Source organism: Odocoileus virginianus, chromosome 5 (assembly GCF_023699985.2).
Source record: "Odocoileus virginianus isolate 20LAN1187 ecotype Illinois chromosome 5, Ovbor_1.2, whole genome shotgun sequence".
Classification (NCBI taxonomy): Eukaryota; Metazoa; Chordata; class Mammalia; order Artiodactyla; family Cervidae; genus Odocoileus; species Odocoileus virginianus.
Genome location: NC_069678.1, coordinates 1,466,508 through 1,492,330, shown reverse-complemented (window position 1 = coordinate 1,492,330; position 25,823 = coordinate 1,466,508). Strand labels below are relative to the sequence as shown.

At 42.1% G+C, this 25,823-nt stretch overlaps 1 protein-coding gene across 1 annotated transcript in view; it reads left to right on the top strand.

Annotated features, from left to right (window-relative positions):
* Positions 1 to 25,823, top strand: part of LOC110151943 (myomegalin) — a 235,849-nt gene that overhangs the window by 80,816 nt on the left and 129,210 nt on the right. The window contains 1 exon segment of the mRNA XM_070467223.1: positions 3,594 to 3,704. Within this exon segment, the coding sequence (XP_070323324.1) occupies positions 3,594 to 3,704 (111 nt within the window).

The window sequence follows — 25,823 nt, the reverse complement described above, 5'->3', positions numbered from 1 at the left end:
TGAAATATGAACTTGAAAAAAATGAGAGGCAAGCTATCTTGAGAGGGTGTGATGGTTTCTCTTTTAGGAGTGATGAGATGCCTGTGAAGGGGTTTTAAGTAAGACTTAAGTTTTGACAATAATGTTTTCAAAATAATGGAGTTTTTCTAGCTGTAATAAGAGATGGCTGGATGAATTCTGGCAGAGAGGATAGATAACTGTTTGCAAAAATTTTTGCTTTTGTGGATTGTTGTGGGAATGGCAGATCCAAGTTGAACTAACTAGCAAAGAGTTGGTTTCCTATATAGGGCTAGATCTTGGGTGAGACAGCTTGGTTTGGGATTTGGGGACTGTTTGGGAGGCAAAAATGATAGCCCTAAAAGTGGACAAAATCTCTAAGGGAGAAAATGTGAAAAGAAAAAAAATCAGAAGGCTAAGGACTACTTGCCATTTAAGCAGTAGCGTTAAAGAGCCAGGAATTTAAAACACACACACACACACACACACACACACACACACACACACACACACACAGAATAGGCTAGAGAGATAGGAAAAGAACAAGGGATCACAGAGGTCAAGAGGAAATAGGGTTAATGTGAGGAAAGAAATACCTAGGTTGGATAAGAACACCTGTATTCATATTCGATTTTACTTTCCATAAAGCTTCTATTTAATGATCTTACACGATGAAAGAATCCAAGTAGACATCAAAAGCATGACTGAACACTCATCTGGAATCTGGTATCTGGTTCCCCTGTGCAAAATGGGGCCTTCCCTCATGGCTCAGGCAGCAAAGTATCCTCCTGCAATGCAGGAGATGTGGGTTTGATCCCTGGGTCAGGAAGATCCTCTGAAGAAGGGAATGGCAACCCATTCCAATATTCTTGCCTGGAGAATCCCATGGACAGAGGAGCCTGGCAAGTTACAGTTCATGGGGTCACAAAGAGTCAGACATGACTGAGCGACTAAGCATGCATACACATTCAAAATGGAGGTAATAATGACTAGGTTATTCCTCTAGAAGCTTAGACCAGGAAAATGCCTTAAAAATCACCTGGTTTCAACTACTTCATTTTATAAAGGAGGACAGTTAGGCCTCTGGAGAGTGTATTCCCAAGGTCATATAGTTATTTAGTAACAGAGCTGGGACCAGAAAAAGGATCTTTTTGATTTTTAACTTAGACTTTTCTCTTCCTCACTGTCTCTACCTAAGCCTAGATGACAGTCATTTATTCTAAAACCACCAATTTAATGAAAATAGCTAAATGCATTTTAAATGTGCATTTTAAAAAAATGAAGACTATATTGTTTTAAGTTACCAGTGGCCTAGGTAAGAAATGTATTGTCTACTTATCATTCAGATCTGTTCAAGAGAAAATGCTCAGTCATGTCCATCTCTCTGTGACCCCATGGACTTCAGCCTGCCAGTTATCTCTGTCCATGGGATTTCCCAGGCAAGAATACTGGAGTGGGTTGCCATTTCCTCCTCCAGGATCGAGAGAACGCTCAGTTCTAATCGTGCCTCCTGAGTCCACTTTATTCACTCAAACATTTTTTATCTTTCAAAGCAGATTGCAAGCGCAACTTCTAGTCGAAGCTTTCTTTCTCTCACCATCCCAGTTAAAATGAATCACTCTTCCTTCTGGGTTCCCATAGGTTCAGTATTTTTTAAAGCTTCAGGACAAAATTTATTAGTAGGTCTTGAAATCAATTCAGTGGGTCACTCCCAAAAAGAGAAATGGAATAGAAAATATCAAAGTGCATCCATCCCACAGAGTGCTGGGTTTTGTTTTTTTTTTTTTTTGTACTTCAGTTGTGTGTGTGTGTGCATGCACTGGATTTCAGTATGAAGTGTAAAAAGTTTAATGTTCGACTCCTTGTAACTCTGTGGGCTGTAGCACCCCAGGCCCCTCTGTCCCTGGGATTCTCCAGGCAACAGTACTGGAGTAGGTTGCCATGACATCTTCCAGAGGATTAACCCGCGTCTTTTACATCTGCTGCGTTGGCAGTTGGATTCTTTATCACTCACGCCACGTGGGAAGCTCAAAACATATGCATCTATATCTATATGGCCACCTATCTCTTGGAAGGTTGGGACTGTCTTCATCTTTGTATCCCTCCTGCTCAACATATCACCTGCTGTGTACAAAGGGAATGTTGATTGGAATTATTATGTATAAAGAATTAGAAGAACGAAGAGCAGGTAGTGTGGAGAGGAAATGACTGCTTGAATTAAGTATAAACTTTCTGCTTTTTTTACTTTGAATGTTAAGTTGTTGTTGTTGTTGTTTTTTCATGCTAGTATTATTGCAACTAAGAACCTGTGTTTGGTATCTGTGCTGTGGAGTTGTCTCCCGGTCACCTTCAATGTCCCGTGTGGTGTGGTATAAATATTACTTCCTGCTAATGTTGCAGCTGTCATTCAAGGATCTTAAATTGCTTTAGGAGCAGGATCTGGTGATGAGTGCCTGGCTCCATTTGGCAGGTGCTGGAGTTAAGAACTAGTGACTGGGTGAAATCTCTGGGCTCCAGTCTGACGCCTCCCTTCATCACCTCCCACCCTCTTTTTTTCCCTCATCCCTTAGAGGGAGTAGCCTTTGACCCTGCCTCTTTGAGCTGATGTAGCTAGTGGAGAGTTTGCAAAGATTTCACTGAACTGGAGGAAGAATGGCCCTTGCTTTGGAGGTAGCTCAGGTGTGGTGTGTGTAGCTCTGGTGTGTGTGCAGTGGTCGTTCAGTGGTAAAGAACCTGCCTGCCAGTGCAGGAAACACAGGTTTGATCCCTGGGTTGGAAAGATCTCCTGGAGAAGGAAATAGCAACCCATTCCAGTATCCTTGCCTAGGAAATCGCATGGACAGAAGAGCCATGGGTTCGCAGAGAGTCAGACATGACTGAGCATGCATAGGCGTGTACACACACATGCACACATGCAGGTGTAGGGGGAGGTGAGCAGGATAAGAAAGGCCATTTCTCGAACTGCCTCAGGGCTTGCAAGGTCCAGGGAGAAAACCTGGGAAGGAACTGATTAGAGGTGAGCTTCTGGATATCAAAGGAAATTAGAAACCCCTCTGATGAGTCCTTCTTGAAGATTTGCACCTGATAGGAAGGGGATATTTCATATGTGGTCACCATTCTGTGGGCCCTTTTGTATACTTGCAGTCCCACCATCACCTTGAATTACTCCTCTTCCCCATTTCCTGGGAGCTTCTGGGGGGTCAGCCCCCCTCTCTTTTAGGAGAAACTGTTAACTGCTTAATTTGGGCCTGGGAGACTCTGCAAGAGTGAGAGCCGAGTCCTAGCTAGGAGTCAGGTTACACCACTTGTGTTTGAGTTCACGCAGCATGTTCCTCTGTCAGGGATTCCGCAAATATCTCCCGAGGTAAAAAAGGAAAGCGGGCGCGCTCCAGCACCCAGAGCAGCGAGCCCAGGCCCAAGTGCGGGAGGCAGCCAGCCGCCAGGGCCATGTCGCCGTAGCCTCGCAGTGTGGCCGCCGGCTCGCTTCATGCCGCGGTGCAGCTGCGCCACGTTCCTGGGCTGAGGGGGGCGGCCGGGCATGTGCTCCTCCCCATGGGTTGCCCACCATGTCTAATGGATATCGCACTCTGTCCCAGCACCTCAATGACCTGAAGAAGGAGAACTTCAGCCTCAAGCTGCGCATCTACTTCCTGGAGGAGCGCATGCAGCAGAAGTATGAGGCCAGCCGGGAGGACATCTACAAGCGGGTGAGTGCTGGGGGGGCTGCCACTCCGCTGGGGTGGCGGGGGGCCAGTGTGGACACATCAAGATGCTGAGTTGTTCCTATGTTCCTCCTCGTGCTGTGCGAAGTAGCGAGGGAGGAGGTTCCGGGCCGGCTCTGGTCACCTTCACGCCGCGTGACCTTGGACAAGCCCATTTCGCCCCTTTTATTTCCTGCTCTCCTACTCTGTAAAAATAGGGAGTGGGATTAAATCAGAGGCTCCCAAAGTCTGGTGTGGAACTGTGGAGAGCAATCACCTTGGGAGCTGCTTTGTAAGTGTAGCTACATTCCTGACTCACCTCCAGGAATTCTGATTTAGTAAGTGAGGGGAAACTTAGAAATCAGCATTTTTAAACAACCCCTGGAGGAGACTGAAGCTGGTAGTTTTTTAAGTCCCATGCTCTGCTTAGAGCAGGGAGCCTTCTAGTTCTGTCTGGCACATGGGGGCAGGAAATGATGCCATGGAGAAAAGGGCAGGGATGGAGGATATTTCTCTTCCTTGAGAAATCCATGATTTGTTTTTGAAGATGATTATTCAGATGAGCTTCTAGGACAGAATGTTAGGCATTTTCATCTTTCAGAACAGTTCACCTTAGAATGAAGAAAGGGTTTTGATGGAATGAACAGCCTGTGGGCCTTGGGTGGGGTGGGAGAAGGAATGGCAGCTTTCCTGGAAGGGAGGGCCATCTTAATTGATGGGTGAATATTATCATTATCTATGTGTGCCCTGTCCTGTGGAGAAGAAGGTTGGGATGCATTACAGGCTGCTAGATAATGCTTTGGATCAGAGGAATAACTGGTGTCTATGAGACCCAAACCACTCTTCGGTAAATTCAACTATTATGAGCAGCTAAATCTGAGGCATTTAGCCCTATTTTCTGTCTTTCCTGGATTTCTGTGTTTTAACCTGAATTTTCCTGAAATTGATCTGACTCATCTTTCATCTTTTATGTGGGTATACAGTGAGGTGGGCTTCCCTGGTGGCTCAGCTGGTAAAGAATCCGCCCTCAGTGCAGGAGACCTGGGTTAGGAAGACCGTCCATAGAAGGGAAAGGCTACCCCACTCCAGTATTCTGGCCTGCAGAAATCCATGGACTATATACTCCATAGGGTCACAAAAAGTCGGACACAACTAAGCAACTTTCACTTTCATGAGTGTGCCTCAGTGGAACTGCCAGTGGTTGAGGAGGATATTGCCAAGTGAGGGTTAGTAATAGAAAGAGGAAGAAGGGGAGCATGAGCGGCAGTATTTGCCTTGGAGTAGGAATAGTGAATACATTTGCTCACTGTGCAGAGAAAGGAAAATTTTCCTACTAACTGTCTCTAAAGAAAGGCAGAAGGAAGGGGCAATTTTTTAAGATAATTTGAGAGACAGGATTTTTTTTAGCTTGACTCAAGTGACTGCTTGAGTCATTTCATCTCATTTAGTCTCACCCTCTGCTCTGCAGAGGCTAAGAAGACAGTGTTCAGGGAAACTTTGGGTCCGTGTGAGAGGACACCATTGCTCTCCTGGAGAAGTGTGATTAAGACGATTATAGGGACTTGTTGGGTGGTCCAATGGTTAGGACTCTGCGCTTCCGATGCAGGGGGCTAGGGTCCCATCCCTGGTTGGGGAACTAATATCCCACAAACCATGTGGTGCAACAACAACAACAGAAAAATGATTATAGAAGCTGCATAGGAGCATGGTCTGGGGGTAAGAGAACGTTGTCACATGCAGAGGTGACAACCCTTTTGTTAGACTCCAGTATTGCCATGAGGCTTCCCAGGTGGTGCTAGTGGTAAAGAATCTGCCTGCCAATTAAGGAAATGTAAGAGACGTGGGTTCGATCCCTGGATGGGGAAGATCCCCTGGAAGAGGGCATGGCAACCCACTTCAGTATTCTTGCCTGGAGAATCCCATGGACAGAGGAGCCTGGTGGACTACAATCCATAGGGTCACAAAGAGCTGGACACGACTGAAGCAACTTAACATGCTTGTACACAATGGCATGAGTCCCACTCAGGTGGTAAAAATGGCCGTATCTCTTTTTGGTCATAAAAGCAGAGTAATCAGGCAGCTACTGGCCTCATATAGTTTGGGAAATCTTAAACTGTGGGGTCACAAAGGGACTAACACAGTTAAATGTGAAACACTTGCATGGGAATATCTGAGGTTGAGATTAAAAGGACCAAACTGCTCCATTTTTAAATGTCATAATAACTATTACTACTAGTAGGCTTTAACCTCTGAGCCACCAGGGAAGCCCAGCAGGCATATAGCTACTGCCTACTTGAGTATTCTGTACTCCCTCCTTTCACTTCTCATCGTACCTTTATTCCATTCACCTGTCAGATCACTCATCCCATTTTGCTCTGATGATTTGGGAAGCACCAACAGCTTGGGTTAACGTGCCCTTATTTGGGAAGCAGAACATATGAAGCCTTTATCAATCATTAATGTCATAGTTGAAATTAGTTTGAAGTGATGAGGGATTGATAGAAATCAGGGCAGTTCCACTTTGACAGAAGGATAAAGGATTAGAAAACCAGAAATCAGGAACCCTAGGCAACCAGAGACCTGGGTGAGTTACTTAGCCTTTCTGAGCCTCTTCCAGTTCCTGCAGAACTGGCATTAAGAGTAATGCACAGCACCAAAGGCACTGAAGATTATCTGTTGAGAGTATGAATACATAGCCACCATAATGAGTAAATAAGAAGACATATCAAAGCACTTTATAAACTTCATTGCATTATACATATATGAGAGGGCAGTAGTTGTATGCCTGCTAGTAGTAATAGTTATTATGATATTCAAAAATGAAGCAGTTTGGTTCTTTTAATCTCACCCTCAGATATTCCCATGCATACGTTTCACATTTAACCGTGTTAGTCCCTTTGTGTCCCCACAAGGTTAGGGCCATGAATTAGCAGCCATGCTGGCAGAGACAAGGAGAGTGATATGTGATGCGTCACATGGTAAGTCAGGTAGTTCAGATAAGAATTTAGAGCCGTGCTCTGTGGCTAAACTTAGCTTGATTTTTCTTTAGTGCTGAAAGGATTCTCCTTTAAATACAGTAAAAGCATTAAATCATACTCAACTAAGTTAGCCTGCATTAATTCGGGTGTTGTATGCATGGTTCTCTTAAAGAAAACTAGTATTTGTGAAACATGTAAGAAAATTCTCTTGTGAATAGGAATTATTTTGTCATTTTACATATATTTTACTATGGCAAACTTTTGTTGAGTTAGTTGTACTGAAGCGTAAAAATTACTGTCTTAGAGACAAGCAAGCATTTCACCATGGTGACTATAGGGAATGGAAATGTGAGAAACTTTAGGAGAAAAGGACTAGAGAGAGGGTTCTGTCTTTCTCTTTCCAAGTAGCAAGTCCTCCTTTATGTAGCTAATTGAGGGCGAGACTAAAGTAGATATACACAATTCTTAATTGTAAAGGAAGCTACAAGGCTGTTTAATTTTAAGAGAAGTTGTAAGAGTTAGTTATATAAAAACCTAGAAGTTTCAACTTCAAAGCAAGTAAATGTAGAAGGAGTTAAGGATTTCTCTCTTGCAAGCTGTTCAGAGAATTAAGAAATAAAATAGTATTAAATTATACATAAGAATTGGTTCTGTGAGACTGGCTACTGTTTGTTGAGTGTTTAAATTAAACTACCTTTAAGCTTCAACTTTTGTAAATGACTAGATGCACAGATGGAGGCTGTGTATCCTCAGCACAGAACAACTGCGGCATGCACCTACATGATTAGGTGCCACCGCCCCCTCTTGGTAGCATATATTAATTGTAGGTTCAGAGTGTGAGGTAGACCATATCTAAAGCACAGAAGGAAGAGATCATTGCAGTACACAGAGCTTCTGATTCTGGAGCAAAGTCAAGTCAGAAAACTGTAAGTGGTCTACAGCTGAGCATGGCCCACTCCCAGGGAGATGGGCTTATTAGCATTTCTGAACTGCAGCTGCTCTGGTAAATAATTTCTGGGCGGCAAACTTGGCGAACTTCCTCGTTGTTGTTGATTATCTAATCCTGCATCTTCTCGTGATAGCCAAGTGTGCCACCACTAGAAATATGCCCAACACTGGAATTTATGAAATCCACTGCTGTGTGGTAAACACCCAATCCCCAAACAGCACACTAAAACCACCATCCGCTGTGTTTTGCCACATGATGACTACTTACTTATTAAGCTTGTTTGAATTTATTATTATTCAAGGTCGTTTTTAAAAAGACTTAAGGTTCCATTCTAAGAATGGAATTTAAAATCTGACAAGGTCAAGCAACAGGAGAAATGGAATGTTATCATCCTGGACCAAATAGAGTCTGTGTTGAATATGACATAATTGATGTTGGAAGTTAAAGTGGTTTTGGCCTTTAGGATAGGAGTTAAAAGAGTTATGTTCTCTTGTTTTGTGGCCTTTAAACTGCCTGGCTTCTTTGAGCTGTGGTTTCTCTTCTTTTGAGACTGGATATTTTTCCTGAGAATACTTTGATGTTTATACTTAGCTTATTTCTGCAGCTAGGTTTTTAAGACAGCCCACTGACTTTACTTGCCTACCAAATTTTTATCACCCCTGCTATTCTGCTGTCACTGGGTGCAGTCACTAAGAGTTAGGAACAAGACAGACTTGAGATGAAATCTTGGTTCTACCACTGGTTACCTGGGTTAACTTAGACAAATGCTAGAATTTATCTTTGCTGAAGTGGGTGTTGTAATAATTTCTATCTTAAAGGGTCTGAAGGAGGATCATATGAGCATATTAGTTGTAATCAGCACAGTGCCTATCACATGGTAGTAAGCCGTCACATAATTTTTGCCGCTGTGGTGACAAACTGAGAGATGGCCAAATTATCCAGGTCAGTCCAGTTATTGAACATGTTCAATTTGGACCATTTTCTATTCTGAATCAGTTTCTTCATCCTCAGTAGTGGACTTGGGACCATTTGTCTCAATTCTTCATTTTAGTTTGCCCATGTATAAATAACATAATGTAATCCAAGTGTCTTTGTAGCAGCAAAGTTACTGGTACCCTCAAATATGAATGTTTCTTAAAAAAAAAAAAGTAAACAAGAAAGGCTGAGTTTGTTGTTTTTTAATAAAATATTTTATTTAGTCATAATACAAAGTCCTTTGCTTTCACAGAAACTATTATAATGACTATGATTGGTTATAATTAAAAATTTTTTTATCATCTTTGTTTCATACTTTGTAGCTTGGTCTGGTTCTAAATTCAGCTTATTTAGTGTATTTTTTAAGACCTGTGTTTCTTTTTAATGGAGGTATAATTAACATATTGCATTATTTTCAGGTGTACAACATAACCATCCAATATATATACACACACATATATATCATGAGATGATCACCACAGTAAGTCTAGTTCACATCCATCACCCCACATTTGTTGTTACTGTTCAGTCCTCAGTCGTTTCCAACTCTTTGCGACCCCATGGACTACAGTATACCAGACTTCCCTATCCTTCCCTATCTCCCAGAGTTTGCTCAAACTCATGTCCATTGAGTCAGTGGTGCCATCCAACCATCTCATCCTCTGTCACCCCTTCTCCTCCTGCCCTCAATCTTTCCCAGCATCAGGGTCTTTTCCAGTGAGTCGGCTCTTTGCACCAGGTGGCCAAAGTATTGGAGCTTCAGCTTTAGCAACAATCCTTCCAGTGACTATTCAGGGTTGATTTCCTTTAGGATTGATTGGTTTGATCTTCTGTCAGTCAGCCCACATAGTGACAATTTTTTTCCTTATATGAGAATTTCAAGATTTACTCTTTTTATTGGATTTCTTTTTGGCTCAATGGCTAATTTTCTTTGGTCCTAACATGATGTCTTTAGGTTTTGGGAAATGTGATGAGTAACAGTGTATGTACAGACTTACTGTGCTAGGCCCCCAAAAGTTCGTTGAAGTCCCAAGGACCTCCCCCAGGCCATGTAATTTAGGAACCTTGACTTGAACCAATGGAAGGCAATTACAAGAAGACAAGTATCTTTGAGGGATATAAAAATGTGGGGACAGAAGTTTTAGACTCAGAATACTTGAATTCTGACTCCACCTTTCTCCCACTACATCTCCTTGGCCTGGTCCTTAACGTCACTGAACCTTAGTTTCCTAAGAGGGAGGCATGAATTCCTGTCCTACCCTCCTCCCTATATGTGGGCTTGTTTAATGTGTTAGATGTTTGAAAACTGTAAAGCATTATTGCTACCCTGCATACCTGGAGAGTGTATACCTTCTCGGATTACTCTCTAAGTGACTGTTGCAGCTGCTGTTGCAGAGAGTGGTTTTCTTATATTTAACAGAGCCGACTCTGTCTTCTTTTTATAGTTGGGTACCTTGTTTAGTCAGCTGCTAAGTTTTTTCCCCCTATGTTTTACTTATGTGAACTTTAAGAAATATGTATAGTAAGGAAGTGGGAAAGGTGAATAAAGAGAGAGAAATAAGGGCTACTTTGGCCAAACTAATTTTAAACATTTCTGTAGAAGTCTGGTATGAACACAGTTTGTGTGTGCTGACTCCTCACTCTGCTTTCTGAGGTTCTTAAAGCCTTGCTTGTGATTTCCTCTTCTTTTGGGGAGGAGAAGTAGGAAGAAAGTAGGGAGACTTCATTCATTAAATAGTTGTAACCAGTATTTGTGTTTTTGGTTAAAATTTTTTTTAAACTTCACACCCATTGAGATGGCTTTGATGAAAACAAAACAGAGACAGAAAATAGCACATGTTGGTCAGGATGTGGAAAAAGTGGGAACCCTGTGTATAGCTGGTTGGGAATGGAAAATGGTGTCACTACTGTGGAAAACTGTGTGACAGTTTTTCAAAAAATTGGACATAGAATTATTATATGATGCAGCAATTCCAATTCTAGGTATATACCCAAAAGAAGTGAAAGTAGGGACTTGAACTGATCTTTGTACATCCACATTCATAGCAGCATCTTTCACATTAGCCAAAAGGTAAAAGCAACCTAAATATCCATTGACAGATAAATGGATAAACAAAATGTGGTGTATACATACCATGGAATATTGCCTAGCCAAGGAAGGAAGCTCTGACACATGAATGAACTTAAAGGATGTTATACCAAGTAAAATAAACTAGTCACAAAGGGATAAATATATGATTTTACTTATGTGTAGTACCTAGAGCAGTCAGACTCATAGAGACAAGAGAATGATGGTTGCCAGGGGCTGTGGGGAGGTAGGGAATTGGGGATTTATTGTTTAATGGATATAAACTCAGTCGGGTGAAAAGTTCTGGAGATGGTTAGTTATATAATACTAATGTATTTAATGCCACAGAACTGTATGCTTAAAAATGGTTAAAATGGCGAGTTTTATATTAAGTATATTTTACCACTATAACACAGCTCTTCTCATTTTTAAGAGCTCTTAATTAGATATCATAATACTTACTATTGGGAAGAGATTTTTTTTTTCCTTTGAATACTTAAGACTTATTCTTTAAATCACTAGGAAACAAATCTAAAACTAAATTCTGGAGCCTCATTTAATTTTAAACCACTTTCAACTAGCTCCTTAACTATGTCTATATAATTTATGCTTCTACATGAACTTATCATGAAGCCACTTCTTTTTTCTGTTAGTTATGTATATTCATGTTTACACGCTGATAAAAGTAGCATGATATAGTTGAAAAAATAGGCAGAAAAGTTCTAAATTCCTGTCTCAGATGTTTCCTTTGTTTACATTATCGCCTTAGCCATTCATTAACTCATGTCTGTACACATTCGTTCAGTAATTCAACCACCTACTGACTCTATATGCCAGTGCTATAGTGCTAAGTGCTGGTGGAGAAAGTTATCAATAAATGCATAAAAATGCTATAAGGGCTACCATAGAGGTATGTACCAATTGTTCTATAATACTAAAGATGACAAAGTCTCCAGGAAAGTCCTTGCCAAGCATGTGAAGTTTGCATTGAATCGTAAGAAATAATAGAGCGAGGAATCGTAAGAAATAATAGAGCATTTCAGGCAGAAGAAACAGTATTTATAAGCACATAGAAGGTTGAAAAGGGGATTCCCTGGTGGCTCAGACAGTAAAGAGTCTGCCCGCAGTTTGGGAGACCTGGATTTGATCCCTGGGTTGGGAAGATCCCCTGGAGAAGGAAATGGCAACCCACTCCAGGATTCTTGCCTGGAAAATCCCATACTCGGGGGAGCTTGGTGGGCTATAGCCTGGCAGAGTTGCAAAGAGTCAGACATGACTGAGCGACTCACACTCCGGAAGCATGAAAAAGCATTGCATGCTTAGCACGTGTCAGTTCTTTCAATATGAGTAGAACTTGTGGTGGTAAGATGAGACTGGAAAGGTAAGCAGGAGACAGATAATGGGGAGCTTTGGATTCATCCATTCATGCATTAATAAACATTATTTTGGTGCCTACTATATTCCAAGTACTGTGCTAGAAGTTGGAGCTTCAAACATGCATAAGACACAAGTGATAACAGAGTCTGATAGGAGGCAGTGATAGAGATCATATGAGTATAAATAACTCAAATGAGGCCTCTCTAACCCAACTGAATAGAATAGACAGAAGGAAAATCTACTTGGATGCATGAGACAAGTGCTCGGGCCTGGTGCACTGGGAAGACCCAGAGGGATCGGGGGGAGAGGGAGGTGGGAGGGGGGATCGGGATGGGGAACACATGTAAATCCACCGCTGATTCATGTCAATGTATGAAAATCTGCAAAGGATTCTTTGAGGACCCCTGAGCTTTGTCGTCAAAGGAGAGTAAGCGTTGGTTAGTCAGTGGGAGAGAGAAGAAGCAAAAGCTTAGAGACAAGAAACCACATAGAGTGTACGGAGAATTCGAAGTGATCTTTTGTTGCTAAATTTGAGTTCTCAACATAGAATGAGGCTGAAGGTTATGCTGGACATAATCCTTTGTGCTGCTTTAAAGACTGTAGACTTCATCCTGAGGAGGACAGGTAGGAAGTCATTTATGGGCCTTAATGTTGAGACAGTTCGAAAGTGGGTTGGAAAAGAATTTCCAGACACAGAGCATTTCAGAAGGGAGTGAGTTTATTAAGAACAAAGAGCAGAGATAATGTGGGCACTGCGATCACAGCAGGCCAACCTCCTGACAGATCAGGGAAAGTTGATGCTTTTCATGGGTTAGTAGGCAGTTTTTGTAGCCTCTGGACAAAATTCCTGCGGGAAGCTTGGCATTAGGTGATTGGTTAGGGCACTCCTAGATGACTACTGGAGTGGGCATTTTTGCCTAATTTGGGGTCAGGAAGCCTGCTGATCACTGGGGCTTCTGGCAACAGTTACAAAAGGCTCAGTCAGTTTCAGAGGTGACCTTGGTTCTGGGCTCCGGTTCTGTGGCCTTGATACAAGGCCTCACACCTGTGGTCTTGGGGCAGGACTCCATACTTAAGCAGGAAACATGTAGGTCCTTCTGGTGGGAGGGGAAGATGGATTCAAGGATGATAAGGCAGGAAGTCAGGAGAACAGAGAGGCCAACCAAGAGATGATATGGGTCTAAATGAAGGCCATAGCAGTAGGAATGGAGGGGAGGGAGCTGGTCTGTGAAATGTTTGGGAGGTAAAATATCTGTAGCACTTGGTGATGGATGAGGGTGGAGGGAAAGGAACCAAGAAGACAGCCATGTTTCTGGCTTTGACAAGTTGCTCTTTCTGGGTCCCTGGTTCTTTATGTATAAAATGTGTGGGCCAGACTGGGATTGACACTGACGTCTCTCCCAGCTCTGAAGTTCTGTGATTTTGAGCAGCCTCTTTGGATATTCTCGCCCTAGCTAAGATAGCCACTTCCCTTCTCTCAGTCCCCCTGATGCTGACTCGGGAAGTGAGGTGCCAGCAGAATTGAGATGGCTTTAAGACTGCCAGCCAATTTCAGGAAAACCTAGTGCTGTTACCAGGTAGCTGCAGTTATAATTAGCCCAGTTGCTAGGGAAAAATTGAGATTCAGTAAGCATGGACTGCCAGAAACAGCTCTTCTCAACTGGATGAATTTGTTTGCAAGAACAAAGAGGATATGGATGGAATGTTTTTAATGTGCTTTTGGAGAATTCAGTTTTTGCCCAGTGTATAGAATGTGTTAAAAGCAGAAAATAGGTTTGCGCTTGGGCTACCTAACATCTTGTCTGTGGTTGTGAGTGGATCTGAAAATTCTTCTTTGGTATATATTTTGAAAGCTGGAAAATTACTTTCACTTGAAGGGAGATAAATAAGAACATAGAATCACAGTTTAGAGTTGTAAAAGATCCTGGAGATAACCCCCTTCACATTTTAGGAAGGCTTTTTATTTTAAAATAACTTTAGATATACAGAATAGTTGCAAAAATATAGAGTTCCTATATACTATATTTACTTTGAGGGCAGGAGGAGAAGGGGTGACACAGGATAAGATTGTTGGATGGCGTCACTGACTCAGTGGACTTGAGTTTGAACAAACTCCAGGAGATACTAATGGACAAGGAAGCCTGGCATGTTCTAGTCACGGGGTTGCAAAGAGCTGGACATGACTTAGCGACTGGACAACAACAGCAGCTTTCCCAAATGAATAAACCTTTTATTTTAAATGTAATGAGGCCGAGGCCCAGAATGGTAAAGTAACTTGCCTAAGATCCTACAGCAGCTTAACCATGGGTTGAACCTAGAATCCAGGAGGCCTTGCTTCCTGTTCAGGCACTTGCAATGACTTTCTTGCCCTTCAGCAAAAGCTCAAGGAACCTATATACTTAGCAGAAGATTAGACTTTCCTTCCTTTTGTATTACTGGCCTAAAATAGAGTATATATAGCAGAAGCAAGAATTCGTCACTGATAATTGATTCTGTATCCTGTGCCTGCTATCAAAAGAAAATATTTAGTTATTCAGCCTACATACCCCTTATGTAGGCGTTTCATTATTATATGTTTCCAAAAGCCTTTGGGAACTTTGATGGCAGGAGGCACTGGGTTATGCTTCCTCCTCTGGCCCCTGCCATCTCATCTAAGCAAATTCAACCTCCCAGAGAAACGAGGCACTGTTGTACATGGAGAAGGTACTAAGCAGGGGGCTGGTGCAAACTGGAAAGGGGCCCACCCTATCATGTTAAGTAGCAGCTAATCCACCCACACACTGAAAGACAGCAATCTGGCTTGGTACATGCTGTTCCGTAGAGAGCTAAGTAATAGTCAGGTGGCTCTTCGCCAGGCAACTTCAGAAAAGACTTTGGGCGGCACTGGGCAGTTATCATCCCTGTTATTTGGAAACTTGGCTCCAAGACGTTGGGAGTGAATGAAAGGCACCAGCTGCCTTGTCATGCCAGCTTTTCATCTCTCACCCTCCCATATGGTCCCACTGGCATGCAGGGCAGGAAGCCACTTCTTTCTGTACACAGAGCCTTAGCCGCATGGGGCTGGAGGAGGAAGCCCTCCTCTGAGGCCCTGGGGTGGGTGGAGCGAGGCTGTCAGCATGAGGACCATGATCTGGAGCTGCCGAAAGAGGTTCTGGGCACTGTCTGAATGCCAGAAGTAGGCTAGTCCTTCAAGGTCACTTTTCTTTGATAGATTTCAGAGCTTCTTCTGGAGGTCACATAGGTGACTTGCCACTCCAAGAGATACTCCATCAGACTCCTCTATCCAGATTCTCTCCAGTCAAGCTCCACATACAAACATAAACCTTGTCCTTTCCACCCAGCACAACTCAATTGATGTCATGATGTGTTGCCATCACTCTGTTTTTTTTTTTTTTTTTCTCATCACTCTGTTTTACAGTCAGGAGCAGCAGAGTCCAGAGCTGGATCCGAGAGTCTTCCTGGCACAGAAATCAAACAATGGCGCTGGACCTCCGGGGCTTGGAGGAGGAGATCCCTTAGAGGCAGGGAGCAGTCTCCATTGAAGTCTTGTTTTTCTCTCCTATCCCTTCCAGGCTGTGGGATTATGGAGAAACCCAGGTTGTTGCCAAACCATTTGAAGACTCAGAGAACTCGGAGTCAGAATAGTAGTACTGGTCCCTGTCAGTCTCTCCAAAGCTGGGGGTGAGAGAAGAGAGGTTCCTTAAGCTATGGAAAGCTTGGTTTGTAAGGGCCACTTGGGGGCTGGCCTGAACTGCTGCAGGTGGAAGGTGGTGATCAGTTAGAAACATGCTTTCTCTACCATCCTTTGGCGCTTAGGGCTCACTTCCTAATTCTCTCTTCCCTCGTTCCTCTCCTATTCTCCCTACTTCTTCAAGGTGTCCAAGTATGTCACCAGTGTCTCAGGGTCTTGATAGGCTGTGCTTAGTGGTTCAGTCGCGTCCGACTCTTTGCGACCCCATGGATTATAGCCTGCCAGGCTCCTCTGTCCATAGGGATTCTCCAGGCAGGAATACTGGAGTGGGTTGCCATGCCCTCCTCCAGGAGATCTTCCCAACCAGGGATCCAACTTACATCTCTTACGTCTACCTGCATACACATGGAAAATAAATGCTAAATGCTTTGCTTTAAACCCTATGAAGGAGGGAGTCCATTTAGTATTTACTGTGTATCAGGCACTATGCTATGCACTTTACGTATATTTAATCCCAACTGCATAATAGCCGTATGAAGTTAGTGTCTTGTTCCATTTTCACAGAACCAAATTTGCCATTAATAACCTCAGGGGGGTATACATGATATCCTAGCAGCTGCATGGCCTAAATTCAGTTAATAAGCAAGGTCTTGGCACATCCTTTAGAATCTAAAGTTAGTTACTCATTCAAATGCAAATGATTTTTTTGTGTGTGTGAATAACTCTACATTGTATTAAGGTCTGACTAGAGAGAAAAGAAAGATCTCTAGTGAAATGATATCCATTTTCATGGTGCTTTTCACCAAGATTGTGGCAGGAAGTGGTGGCATTGTCTCATTGATGTATCTGCCCTAAAAGGTGGCATTGACCTTATTTTACTTGTTCAGTTCAGTCGCTCAGTCATGTCCGCCTCTTTGTGACCCCATGAACCACAGCACGCCAGGCCTCCCTGTCCATCACCAACTCCCGGAGTTTACTCAAACTCATGTCCATCGAGTTGGAGATGCCATCCAGCCATCTCATCCTCTGTCATCCCCTTCTCCTCCTGCCCCCAATCCCTCCCCAATCCCAGCATCAGGGTCTTTCCCAATGAGTCAACTCTTCGCATGAGATGGGCAAAGTACTGGAGTTTCAGCTTCAGCATCAGTCCTTCCAGTGAACACCCAGGACTGATCTCCTTTAGGATGGACTGGCTGGATCTCCTTGTGGTACAAGGGACAAACTGCCATGTGGAACATAACAGAAACCAAGCTGTCCTCATCCCCGTACACTGCCCTGTCAGACGTGAGCTGCCTGGTATAGGCCTCCAGAAATTCAGAGGAAATGGGAAATAGTCAAACTTAAAAATTAAGAAATGAGGCTTATGATAAAAGGGCAAATGGAATTGGGATTTTTAATTTGGAGAAGATCAGACTCACAGGTCAACTAATAGTAAATTTTAGACGCCTCAGTGTGTGACAGTGATTAACTATGCTCTGTCTCTGCAAGAATAAAAATACTTGGTCCTAGTTGAAATCTAAGCATTAGTCATTCATTTGAAAATATTTAGGAACACCTGCTACATTCCAGGTGCCATGGGAGGTGATTGGAATATATTTATATTAATATATACAGTTTGCATGTATATATATGTGTATATATATATATTTACAAACAAATGAACAAAACAGATGAGCATTTCTGCCCTCATGGAATTTATATTCTAGTATGAGGAAAAAGACAATAAATAATAAATATTAAATAACATGTAGAATGCTGGAAAGTGATAATTTCTCATGGTGGGGTAAAAGTAGAATAAGGGGGTTAAAAAGCATAAGAGTAGAGGGCAGGTTATAGCATTAAAGTGTGGTCAGGAGAGGCCACATTTAGAAAGTGATTTTTAAAACATATACATATTTATTATCTCGCAGTTTATATGAGTCAGTAGTTCAGGTACAGCTTTTTTCCTTTTTAAAATATTTATTTGGCTGCACTGGGTCTTAGTTGTAGTGGCATGCAGGATCTTGTTCCTTGACCAGGGATGGAACTTGGGCCCTCTGCATTGGGAGCATGGAGTCTTAGCCACTGGACCACCAGGGAAGTCCTCATGCACAGTTTAGCCAACTTTCCTGCTTAGGGCTTCACTAAGCTACAACCAAAGAATCGGCCAGTCTGAATTCTCATCTGGAGGCTTGACTAGGGAAGAATCTGCCTCTGAGCTCACTTGCGTTGTTGGCAGAATTTATTTCCTTGTAGGACTAAAGGCTCAAACTTCTTGCTGGATCTTGGCTAGAGCTGCCCACAGTTCTTTGAAGCCTTGTATTGTTCCTTGCCATGTGGACTTTCCCCACATGTTTGCTTACTTCATCAAGTCAGCAAGGAGAAGCTCTAGAGGAAGTCAGTCACCTTCACCGTATGCTATTGGTTGAAAGCAAGTTACACACCCTGCCAAGCCTCGGGGGGTGGGGATTACACAAAAATATGAACATGAAGGCGGGGATCATGGGGAGCCCTGTTAGAGTCTGTCCACCACATGATCCTCCCATACCTTTTTCTGACTTTGTTTTACAGATATGAGATGGGAAGGGGAGTCAGTAAACATGAAAATGACCAATGGAGGAAGATATATGCCTGTGTTTTACTGTTGAAGCATTTACAGCCCTTAAGGCTGACCTGAGGCAGTGAATCCACCTCATCCGTGGTCCTGGTGCTGAGCTCCTTACTCACCCTTTGTACTTGGCTATTTGCATGGCCATTTCCTTTATCACTTCTGTTTTCCTTTCATCTTTTTGTTTAAATCTACTTAATAAAGTGTAGAGGTTGAATTTTAACAAATATATATACCCATGTAACAATTACCCCACAACTGAAACATTTCCATCCCCCTCTAAAGTTGCCATGTGTCCCACTGGTGCCACTTCTTTTACATCTCGGACTGCTGAAAACCATTGATCTGCTTTCTGTCTATAGCTTAGTTTTTATCTATTCTAGAATTTTGTATAAGTAGAATCATATAGAGTCTAGAGTTGGGCTTCTTTCACTTAACGTAATGATTTTGATGTTCATCCATGTTATTTGTGTCAGTAGTTTACTCCTTTTTAACACTGTACAGATTGCTAAGGGAGTAGATCTACCAATGAAGAAGATAAAAGGATCAAAGACTAAGCCCTGGATTATGTTGATACTTTGAGGAAAGCAGGAAGAATCAGCAAAGGAGATGGAGAATATGTAACTGGTGAAGTGGGAAGAAAACCCACAGAATGTAGATCCCAGAAGCCAAGTAAGGAGAACATACAATGGAAGAGAGAGGGATCAACCTTTGGAAATGCTGCTCTTTGCTCAAGTGCATGATAACTAAGAATTGATCTTTGGATTTTGCAACATGAATGTTTCCGTAGAGTGGTGGAGGCAAAAGCCTGACTTCAGTCAGTTTAACAAAAAAACGAGAGGAGAGGAATTGGAGTCAATGAGTACGACTGCTTGTGTTGAGTTTTGTTGCAAAGGAAAGCAAAGAAATGGAACAGTGACAAGGGTAAAGAGTCCATAGAAGACTTTTTAAAAGATAGATGAATAATAATAGCATGTTGTATACCAATAGAATTTTCCTGTACAAAGTAAAATATTGATGGAGAAGACTTTCTGGATATTGTTTTTGAGAAGTAGAGAGAATGGGACCTAATGCTTAAGTGGAAGGTTTGGCTCTAGATAGGAGCTAGGCTAGTTGACCTGTGGCCACAAGCAGAAAGTTTGTGAGAACAGATGCTGGTAGATGGATAGATATGGTGGTAGGAGACTATCAAGGGTTTTCTTCTAGTAACTTCAGTATTCTCAGTGAAGTAGGAAGCAAGCTTTATTCTCTCACTATGAATTTTAAGACTCATTCCTAGAGTGATTCAGTCTCCCTCATGTGTGTCAATTCCTGCTGATACATCCTTGTTCACACCTGGAATACCTGTATCCTTTTTCTCTGCTTATTCAAACCCTACTCAGGTTCAGAGTCCAACTTAGATTCCACTTCCCTAGGTGGACCTTTCCTCATCACCACTGCCTGAAACCATCTTTTACTCTTTGCACTCTTAGACAATGGAGTTTAGATACATTATTTGGCACATATGTTTAACCCCTGGCTGGCAATTATCTTTCTGTGTGTGCATTTTTTATCTCTTCTTCTAGATTATAAACACTTTATGGGTTGGATTGATCTCCAATTTACCCTATTGCCTTCAACATTCTCTTCAACATTGTTGAGCCCATAATCAAAACTCAGAAAGTTTGTGTTGATTGATTGCAAACACCCTGGAAGCTGCAGAAGAGGCTCATCTGCACACGTGAAAGAGGAGACCTCCTTTCCACCCTTGGCTGTCTCCTCCACCAGAGAGCCCACAGATTGGCATTGGAGTACTCTGGGTGAATCTCCAACTCTTCCTGGAACTCAGAAGTCTCTCCAGGAGAAGGGTTAGTAGAAGTAGGAAGCAAACAAATGGAGAAAAGAAACAGTTCAGAGAAAATTCTTTACAGTGAGAATTGTTTGAAGACTGAGTTATGTTTTTATTTTTAACAGTACCCATTCATTTGATAAATATATAATTATCTTCCATGTTTGGGCACTTCTGTGTGTGGGCATCATGCTAGTAATGGGGATAAAGTGTTGAGAAGATAGAGGGAGTCCCTGCCCCCCAATACTGACAGTTTAGTGTCTGAGCATAATTTGAGTGATCTCGTTTCTTCGGTGTGGTGCCTGTTACCACCCTCTAAATAATTTTGGTTCATTTATAATTAGTTAGAGTCACTTCTGTATTTTGTTGATTGATGAATATCATGTGTTTTGTTTAGTTGCTAAGTCATGTCCGACTCTTTTGTGACCCCATAAACCATAACCTGCCCAGCTCCTCTGTCCATGGGATTTTTCCAGGCAAGAATACTGAAGTGGCTTGCTATTTCGTCCTTCAGGGGGTCTGGCTGACTCAGGGACTGAACCGGCAATTCCTGCATTGGCAGGTGGATTCTTTACCACTGAGCCACCCGGGAAGCCCTGATTGATGAATACCGTAAGCCCCCAAAATTCATACAGGTACTCTTAGACCATGGGATTAATTGTGGTCATCCATGCCAGTCAGGACATGTCCTCATTTAATGTACTTAAAACTAGTGCCTCTTTTCTTCCTAACATTTTATAGAGCAGCACTGTCCAGCAGAAATTTAATATAAGCCACAGATATAATTTAAAATTTTCTAGTGGTCACATTAAAAGTCAATTAATGTTAAGAACATATTCAAAATATCATTTCAACATGAAATCAACATTAAAAATTATTAAGATTTTGTATTCTTTTGTTGCAGTTAGTCTTTGCAATCCAGTGTGTATTAAGTCTTTGAAATCCTTATGGCACATCTCATTTTAGAGTAGGCACACCTTAAGTGTTCAATAACTGCCATCATGGATGACACAGCTTAACATCTTCAGTCTAAATTTCTGTCTCGTCTCAGGCACAGATATAACTTCGGAGGAGTTGCCTGATACTAGGACTTCAGAAGACAGCTAGGCTTCCAAGGGAGCAGTGACTGCCAAGTGTTAGAACTTAGATCCCATTCTGTAGTGTAAGTTTCAGTGTAAGAAAAACTGTCCTGGATTTTGCAGAACACCAATGAGTGGCATTATTTTTTTGGAAAGCAGATCAAAGCAAGTGTCAATCTAGAACTGAGAGCTGAATTTTGGGATAAATGTCCGATCATGTTAGGTGCCACAGAGAATTTTAAAATATTTAGGATGTCTAAGTTTGTACACCAATTTATCTGCAGAAAAATTAATATATTTTTTATGCTTTATAACTTCAAAGTAAATTTTCACTTATCCCACTGCTATACCTGTTGCCCAAAGGGAAATTAAAGCACAGGATGGCTCCTCTGAACTCCAGTTTCTAAACAGCTGATGGAAACTAGTCATTCTGAGCACCCCTTTCAGCACCTTCTGTGGGGTCAGGTTCCTGTCTCCACACAAGGTGTCCTGGGATTGCAGGGGCTCCAGCCTCACCCCTGACTTTCATAAGAGGCCTGCACTTTTCTAAATTAGGCCCAGCCAGGCCTATTTGTGAACAGAGAGGCTCCGGTCAAAAGGGAGAGGTTAGTCCTACTAAGGAATGTGGTGGGGACCGGGGGAGACTCACTGAGATCACTGGTATTTATATAGATGTTTTCTCACTTGCTAGCTCAGTTGGGCCAGATCAACAGAGGCTTCTGGGACTCAACCAAGATTTTAACAGAGGGACTGAGAAGAGTTTTAAGTTGGAGATCATTGTGAACACCAAGGCAGTGTGTATATTGGGACTTCTGAGCTCAGAGTCTAAATAAAGCATGCCCAGGACACCTCATATCTTTCCCCATATTTTAAGATTAATTTTATTTTTTAAGGGCAGTTTTAGGTTCACAGCAAAACTGAACAGAAGGCACAGAGAATACTCATATGTCCCCTGCCCCTCTCCCAACACACAACCTCCCCCACATCAAAACCCAAAATTTTAATCTATCATTTTCTTTAGTTTGTAAATGCAGGGCTGACCAGAAATCTCTTTATGATTCATACATCTTACTACCTTTGGGGAAACTAATATTTATTGAACACCTATTATATGAAGTATTTTTATTTACATCTTTTCATTTAATTTTCACTGTATCTCTGAAAGTTGGTGATTATAACCACTAACCTGAAGAAACTACAGCTTAGGTTAAATAATTTGCTTAGAATATAGAGGATGAACCCTGTGGAACTATGTGAAATTGTAAAAAAAAAAAAATTGAATATCTGCACTTTCCTATAAGTCAACCTAGTAGAATGTGAGAGAGTAAGTATTTGAATCCAGGCCGATTTAGTTCGAAAGTCAGTACCCTTCACCAAACCACTGCACTAAGTATAGGATTCTTTATTTTCCCTTGGCAGCTCAGTAGTATCAGGTTTATATTCCTCCTCCCTAAAAGATTAGAACTGGAGAACTGAGAAGAAGGGCAACTCAAGGTAGGACACATCTTGAGTTAAGTCTAGGGGCATTTCTTTGGAGGCTAAAGCTAGAAGTTACAGGATGGATTTGCATTGATTTATTTGTCTGCTACTATCTATATCTGCCACCTGTGTGTGTTTCCATACATCTATTTGATTCTGGGTCTCTTTTGTTTATCACATTCTACTATAATTGTCTGTTTAATTGCCCCATAGGCTGTAAATTCCCTGAGGACTGATTGTGTCTGCCTTGCTCTTTTTAGTACTTATTAGAGTGCCTTACATATCCAAAGGAGATGCTCAGTAAATTTTTGATTTTAAAAAAGTGAATAAACTAATGTTACCATCTCACAAATTAACTGCCTGTCTTCTGTTCAGGCAGCACCCTTTCTGTCTCTCTCACATGCATGCACACATGCGCACACACACACACACACGTGCACTCTGCTTGTGTCTGTCCAAATAACCTGGCCACGTAGAACTCATCCACAGCCTCAGTGCTTACTCACAGGTGGGTGTCTGTGTCTGTCTCATCAAGATAAATTGGTCTGGGGAGGGATTGGGATCGTTTTCAGGCCTCTACAATGGACTGATGTGTGTTGGGCTTGAAAGAGTGACCTGAAAGAGTTCTGCCATCTGGATGTAGGTCCTTGTATTTGGTATTGTATAAATTGAAACTTTCCACTTGTGGTTTTTTTTTTTTTTCCCCATTTCTTTGGGGGACTGAACACTAAAGCAGTCTCTGGCAGGAGAGTGCCTGGCCTTGTAGTCTTCTGATTACTGAGGCTGGGGACACACCACCCTATGTCTTTTCCCTGGCAGTGATCTCTTCTTGTCATACGCTGGGACAGCCTGTGTATCTAATGTGAGGCTTAACTGCACTCATGAATGACAGTGAACCTGGAATCTGTAGAAAGGCAGGGATTGCATTTCTGAATAAGGTCTTTCCTCCGTCTGAGAGGGTCTGAGGACTTCCATGATTTGCATTTGAACACCTTCCGGCTAAACGTCTCACATCAACACAGAAGATGAGCAAAGCAGGTGATACTATAATTCTCATGGGCAAGAGGGAGAGGCTCTGATTCAAGTTAATTGACTGGATAAAAGTATAAAGCCCTGGAGGTGACTAGTCTAAGGTCACACAGTTAATGAAAGAGCCAAATACTTAGACCTTCTAAGGTTCTATTTTTGTTTTAAAATTAGGTGAGTGAAAAGAAATCTCATCTACAAAACAACTCACTTGCAAGCTACTAAAATGTTTCTAGGGATTGTGTAGGGACCAACCCTTTGCCCCTTGTTGGAGACAGATTGAAGAACCCCTTATGAAAACACTCGGTACTTCATCCTGTGTTATAGAGCTAATGCTTTGCCCCAGGGGGATCAGAGAAGTCTGAAAAAGAAATACACTGGGAACAAAAATTATTTCTGAAACTCATTTTTCCTAGAAGGGATATCATTCTAAAAAGAGAAGAAAGCATTTTAAAATAAAACCCATCCACCAGAGTTACTTTTCCATTTGGGTTAATAATCAAATTATAAGAGGATCTGCTCTCAAGAGTTTGAGACTCTTCCTCCTATTAAACTACTATAATTTTTGAATTCCTATTTTTTTTTTTAATTCCTGTAGTTTACAGAATTGATTTAGAGTAAGATTTAGCCATATTTACTTTTGTTCCAAATAAAGACTCTTCTATGGAAGGCTGCTTCTCCCTGGCTTGTTTCCTACTGATGTAATACTCATTTCTTTCATTCAGTGACCCTAATTCATTTGTTATCACACTGAAAAGCACTTTGTTTCTTGCAAGCGTTAATCTCTGATACATAGCTTACTTGCTGATGTTGTCAATGAATGTATGCTGGTATGCTGTCAAACTTTTTCTTTTTTTGAATTCTTGTTCTTCCCCTAACTAAGCAAACTATGAAATATAAGACATAATCCCTTCCCCCAAAGTGCTTGAAGATTAGTTGATACACACACCACACACACACACACACACACACACACACACACACATGTGAGGATAAATACCGTAACAAACATGTAAGTTAGCAATTTAAGACAGATGATGAAGGGTTTATTCCGTAAACATATACTGAGAGCTACTGAGGGCTTCCCAGGTGGCACTAGTAGTAAAGAACCCACCTGCCAGTGCAGGAGACAAAAGAGATGTGGGTTTGAGCCCTGGGTTGGGAAGATTCCCTGGAGGAGGGCAGGGCAACCCACTCCAGTATTCTTGCCTAGAGAATCCCATGGATAGAGGAGCCTGGCAGGCTGCAGTCCATGGGGTCGGACAGAGTCAGACACGACTGAGGTGACTTAGCATGCTCGCTCACATGCACTGAGGGCAAAGTACTTCTCCAGATATTAAAATCTAGACAGGGAGCCAGACATTTTAAATACCTAACCAAAGCAGAGTGAGGTGAGTGCTGTGCTAGAGATAGGTGTCAGATGACCGGGTCCTGGATTACTCAGAACAGTCCTGATTTTGCTGGTTGTCCTGGTATATTTGTGACAGCACCTCTTTTCACTTTCAGAAGAGTCTCTATGGATACAAAATTATAGTTGTTTTAGTGATAAATAAAGATCAGTGAGAGTGAAGAGAAATGAGTTGTTAAGTTCTGACTGGGGGTTTGGGCAAAGTTTCTTGGAGGGGGTGGGGTGGGGATGTTTAAACAGAGCAATGGTGCATGCACAAGCATGCATGTAATTAAGAACAGTTTTAGAAAGAAGAGAGAAGACATCACAGGCTAAGAGCAGCTCAGACAAAGCCTTGATGGTGTTCAAGGGTACTTGTATGATTGATTTCTCAATCAGCAGACTCCCTTGGTTTAGAGGTGAAGAAGGTGGCCCCACTAAAGGTCAGCAGAGTCTTAGAAACTCTTGCCATAAACTATTATCACTCAGAACTCTGGTTTTCAGAAAAGATAGCCACTGGATAATGACCGATGACATCACTGTGTCAGACCAGAAGGGTGTTCCCTGCTGGGTGAGGTGAGTGGGGTGAGGGGGAGGGAGGAGAGAGTGTGAGGCAGGGTGACAGTTGAAGGAGTCTGGAAGGAGGGTAGGCGGCAAGTGAGAGAACTGTGCTTTTATTAGTTCGTTCTGCCCAGTTAAAG